This window comes from Galeopterus variegatus, unplaced genomic scaffold (assembly GCF_000696425.1).
Source record: "Galeopterus variegatus unplaced genomic scaffold, G_variegatus-3.0.2 Scaffold1527, whole genome shotgun sequence".
NCBI classification, from domain to species: Eukaryota; Metazoa; Chordata; class Mammalia; order Dermoptera; family Cynocephalidae; genus Galeopterus; species Galeopterus variegatus.
Genome location: NW_007727638.1, coordinates 30,295 through 36,023, shown reverse-complemented (window position 1 = coordinate 36,023; position 5,729 = coordinate 30,295). Strand labels below are relative to the sequence as shown.

The 5,729-nt window shown below is 45.3% G+C and overlaps 1 protein-coding gene across 1 annotated transcript in view; it reads right to left on the bottom strand.

Moving 5' to 3' along the window:
• The window catches only part of TUBA3E (tubulin, alpha 3e), a 13,294-nt gene continuing 7,565 nt past the window's right edge, over nt 1-5,729 (bottom strand). Inside the window, 5 exon segments of the mRNA XM_008577527.1 lie at nt 1-4; nt 507-815; nt 1,420-1,658; nt 1,982-2,130; nt 2,993-3,215. Of these exon segments, the coding sequence (XP_008575749.1) occupies nt 1-4; nt 507-815; nt 1,420-1,658; nt 1,982-2,130; nt 2,993-3,215 (924 nt within the window).

Sequence of the window (5,729 nt, the reverse complement as noted above, 5' to 3'; positions counted from 1 at the left end):
TCAACTATGGGAAAAGCTGAAAAGTGGCAGCAGGTTTTTATCGTGGATCAATAGAAGGTTGGTACAAATTTGTTTGAGGCAAACCCAGGCCAGAATTTCTGGGCTAACCAAGAGAGAGAGAGAAAGATGTTGTCATTTTCTTTGTAAAAAGATTCATGATAGTTTCTCTTTAAATCAAACACTCCATAGGACATTTAAATTGGAATTAATTTCTACATACCTATGAAATGAAGTGGGATTTGGTGACGGCAGTCAGTTTATAGTAATATTGCAATTTAAAATTTATACACTATCCACATAAATCACCAAAATGCCCATAAAATTATTACATTTCAAAGTTCCACCTACATTTCCCACACTAATCCTACCACCAAGAAAGGGACACAAAAGTACTTCAGAAAATACCCCATCCTATTAAAAAAAATATGCTCACCACAGATATATATATAGTATAATGACTCAGAAAGGAAGTCCAAAAGATATCACTGAATAAATTATCANTGTACAACATGCAGCAGGCCATGTACTTGCCATGGCGAGGGTCGCACTTGACCATCTGGTTAGCCGGCTCAAAGCAGGCATTGGTGATCTCGGCCACAGACAGCTGCTCATGGTAGGCCTTCTCAGCCGAGATGACCGGGGCAACTGCTGGCAAAGCAGCTTTTCCCTGTAGGTCAGGTTTTCCTAAACTAGCAGCCTGAGTCGCACAATCATTAACCTTTCAGGTTGTCACCAACAATGGCATGAGCATACGCTTGTATGTCCTGTCCTTTCTGCAAAGGGATTCAAAGGAGCCAACGTGAGGCTCTTCCTCCCTCCCAGGAAAGCCACCATCCAGTGCCCGAGCACCTACCGACCACAGTGGGCTCCAGGTCCACAAACACTGCTCTGGGCACGTGCTTGCCAGCCCCAGTCTCACTGAAGAACGTGTTGAACGAGTCATCCCCACCGCCTATGGTTTTGTCACTTGGCATTTGACCATCAGGCTGAATTCCATGTTCAAGGCAGTACAATTCCCAACAGGCATTGCCAATCTGGACACCTGCCTGCCCCACGTGGATAGAGATACACTCACGCTGGGAACCAGAACATAAACAAGAAAGCCATTCAACTTCAAGGCAATTGAAATTATATAAAATGACAGTGAGAGCTTATGTCATAACATTTATAAAACATTTTAGTTTCTAAAGGTTTTCTCAGACATAACATCCCATGAGCTTACAATGTTTATTTTATGTCTGAACACCTGCTTATTCAACATGGATATAGATACACTTAAACTATGAATAGGATACAGCCATTACAAATTTATCTTCCAAGCATTGAATCAATAGTGTTTAAAATTAATATAAAATAAGCAGTCAAGAAATTTGCTTCTACCCAAAAATCGGATTTAACTATTCTGTCTTAAGAAGTAGCTTAGAATATAAGGCACAGTCCGAATGTTCCAGGGTCGTGTGGGTGGTCAGGATGGAGTTGTAGGGCTCCACCACGGCCGTGGACACCTGGGGGGCTGGGTAAATGGCAAATTCCAGCTTGGACTTCTTGCCGTAGTCCACCGAGAGCCGCTCCATGAGCAGAGACGCGAACCCAGAGCCGGTGCCACCCCCAAAGCTGTGGAAGATGAGGAAGCCCTGCAGTCCCGTGCACAGATCCGCCTGAAAGAAACCAGACAACGTGAGCGCAAGCCCGCAAAGCCACGCCACCAGCCTCCAACAAGCCAGGGTCTCTTCTGTTTGCCTCTGCAAGTGGATACAGGTTCAAGTCATCCATGATGAACACGCATTACACTTAGAGGCAAAGAAATCAAAACAATGAAGGCCTGTGGGTGTACCGCAAGGCACACTTCACAGCAGGACTGTTGCAGTCATGCTCGTGATTCTGGTCTAAGTTTTGATGTAACGACCTCCCCTTCGCAATCCAAGGCCTACCCTCCCTGCAGGATGACGTCCACATGGAGCTGTCTCGGAGATCTTCTTACCAGTTTGCGGATTCGGTCCAGAACCAGGTCCACGATCTCCTTCCCGATGGTGTAATGGCCTCTGGCATAATTATTGGCTGCATCTTCCTTCCCTGTGATCAGCTGCTCCGGGTGGAAGAGCTGCCTGTAGGTCCCTGTGCGCACTTCATCTGCAATGACACCACGTGTGCTGTGAGTCTTTAAGGCCTACTGTACTCACCAAGATGGACATGTCTGGGACTATTCATTTCTACAGAGCACATGCTGTTCCTCACAGGTCAACAATGTAAATAAATGTCTGTGTGTGATACACAAACCACAATTGCAAATGATGGCTCTAGGAAGGTAAACTCAACTCATGGTACAAATGCCAGCACCACTGGTTCCCAGTGAAGGGAAACGAGCTCTCATACCCAACACGGGTAATTCTACAGATATATATTTCTTCCTACCCAGAGCTACATCAAAGGGTATAATTTTAAAATCCCTCACAAACTGGGTAGGTACCAGGTCACTGGGGTACCCTACATGGCCTGGGTCTCACATGCTTTCAGATGACATTCCGTCATCTCCTAGAGAGCCACTGACAGATGCTTTCTTTGCAGCTTTCCTTGGAAAACACCTTGGGCACCAAGTCTAGAGGAACCAAATGAATGTTCTATACTTACCTTTTTATGTCTTAGATGCAGGGCAAGGCTCTCGTGCACCAGCATGAGTGTGTACACAGCATCAAGGAGGGAACCCACACCTGTGCTCTCTGCAGGCGGGACCTACAGATGCCACCTGACCGATGCCACCAATGAATCTCTGCACAGCCCATCTTACTGCTGGCAAAGCAGCTTTTCCCTGTAGGTCAGGTTTTCCTAAACTAGCAGCCTGAGTCGCACAATCATTAACCTTTCAGGTTGTCACCAACAATGGCATGAGCATACGCTTGTATGTCCTGTCCTTTCTGCAAAGGGATTCAAAGGAGCCAACGTGAGGCTCTTCCTCCCTCCCAGGAAAGCCACCATCCAGTGCCCGAGCACCTACCGACCACAGTGGGCTCCAGGTCCACAAACACTGCTCTGGGCACGTGCTTGCCAGCCCCAGTCTCACTGAAGAACGTGTTGAACGAGTCATCCCCACCGCCTATGGTTTTGTCACTTGGCATTTGACCATCAGGCTGAATTCCATGTTCAAGGCAGTACAATTCCCAACAGGCATTGCCAATCTGGACACCTGCCTGCCCCACGTGGATAGAGATACACTCACGCTGGGAACCAGAACATAAACAAGAAAGCCATTCAACTTCAAGGCAATTGAAATTATATAAAATGACAGTGAGAGCTTATGTCATAACATTTATAAAACATTTTAGTTTCTAAAGGTTTTCTCAGACATAACATCCCATGAGCTTACAATGTTTATTTTATGTCTGAACACCTGCTTATTCAACATGGATATAGATACACTTAAACTATGAATAGGATACAGCCATTACAAATTTATCTTCCAAGCATTGAATCAATAGTGTTTAAAATTAATATAAAATAAGCAGTCAAGAAATTTGCTTCTACCCAAAAATCGGATTTAACTATTCTGTCTTAAGAAGTAGCTTAGAATATCAGACAAAATATATGAAATAAGAGTTTTCAGTCATTGAACAACAGGAGGCACATGACACTGATTCCTTAGAGCAGGGAAGCAAAGCAAGCAAGCCCTATAATCATCCCAGAAGACCGCCTGGGGAGCTCTCAGGCTGTCTCAGAGAAAGAACGGAGAGAATTCAGTGTTCAGGGAGGCCAAGGCAGCTAGAAACCATGGAGCAGAGTACTGGACAAGACAGAGCTGCACAAAAGAGCTCTGTGGAAATCAGCAGAGAGCACTTGAGTCTACAGCTGAGTACTGCTCAGCAGTTTGCGAAGGAACTCCTATTTTAGTATATGTGCTGCCAAAGTGAACTCCTGAAGCCAGGGAAGAGTCAGCTAGAACAATCCCTGGAGTTCACACAAGGGTGGGAACAGCTGGTCTTCCCACCAGCCATGGGAGAAAGACATCCTGACTCACAAAGCACTGAATGGAGTCCTCAGTAGAGGGACCAAATGCAGCCTAAACTAAAGGCCTAAACCCACATAAGAAAGCTTAAAAAGGAAGCCTCAAACTGGCCAAACTGTTTCCTGGCATATTAATTGCATCCCAGAAAAACAGCCTCAAAATATTTAAAGAAATACTAAAAAAAACTAGCACCCAATAATGTAAAATTCATGTCTGGCATCCAATCTAAACTTACCAGGTATTTGTTTTTGTTTTTAAAGCCAGAAAATACGACATACGACATAATGAAGAGAAAAAGCAGTCACTAAAAACAGACCCAGAAATGACATACATGATAGAATTATTAGACAAAGACAATAAGATAAACATATACCTGCATGTTAAGGAAGGTGGAGGAAATAATGAGCATAATAAAAAGAGACACATTTAATATAATGGAACTGCTGGTAACTGAAAAAATACAACATCAAAAATTTTGCTGGGAGAATAAAGATGGTGGGATGGACGGTCCCCAGCATCACTCTCTCCTACAATCAACCAATTTACATCTATTAAAAGGCAAAGACTGCCAAGCTGGGGCCAGTAGAGCTCAGGGGAAGAGGAGGAGAAACCTATGGAGTTCATGAAGGCAGGAGAAGCTGTGATGAGAGAAACAAGGGATGAAGCCCCAGCCATTTTAAGGCTGGCCCTGATGAGCACACGGAGCAAGAGCTGACAAAAACCACAGGTGTGCCCTTTGTGTGAAGCTCCTTGGCAGGGGAGAGGACGGCCGTGGTGGTCCCCAGGCCAGCAAGACCACTGACAGGGTTCCTGTGGACCCACATAGGAGCAAGGGGCCATAGACAACTGAAAAAAGGAGCCACAAAGAGGCTGATGAGTCATTGCAAGGAACCAGTGCATGGCCTGTCCCATGGGAAGTGTTTGGAGCACAGGCGGTGGGGGAAACGGGCCCACTGGGGGAACACTGGGGCACAGCAAGGACAGATGATCTGACCCCTACTCAGTTCAGGACCACTCGGCAGAGACTGGTCAGGAATATAGAACTGCAGGGAGTGCAGTTTTCTGGAAAGACTTGGGCCCAGACCAGAGTTTCCACACAGCCCAGGTGTACCAAACCTCACGAGACCGGGAAGTGCTTGCAAGGTCAACAATTAAAACCTGAGCTGCACAAAAAAGCCTTCCCCAGAGAATCAGCAGCAAAATAGCAATTTAGCTCAACCACACAGCTCAAGTGCTGGTCCCCACAGGAAGTTCCCCCATTTTAGAAGTAACAAAAAGACAACAAATTTGTTCCAGTGTTTCCAAATTCGTTTGCAGAGTTTAAGTGGTGGCAACAGCAAACAATCCAACACAGAACTGAAAGAAGACACAGAACACCCACAGATCAGAGACAAAGTTGTGATATTAACCAGTAAAGGCCTAATACCACTGGCTCCGCAACATCTTAGAATGTAAAAAATAATAATAAATAAATTTAAACAAAAATTTATCAAAGATTTTTTTTAAATACAATGTCTGAAATGAAAACTATAATGGATGATATTAACAGATTACACACTGAAAAAGAAAAGACTTGATGATAACGAAAAAGTTCCCAAAATAGATAGTGGTGCTGGCCGGCCCGGTGGCGCACCAGAGAGTGCGCCACTTGGGAGTGTGGCGGCACTCCCACCGAGGGTTCGGATCCCATGTGGTGACCGGTTCCCGCTCACTGGCTGAGCGCGGCGCAGGC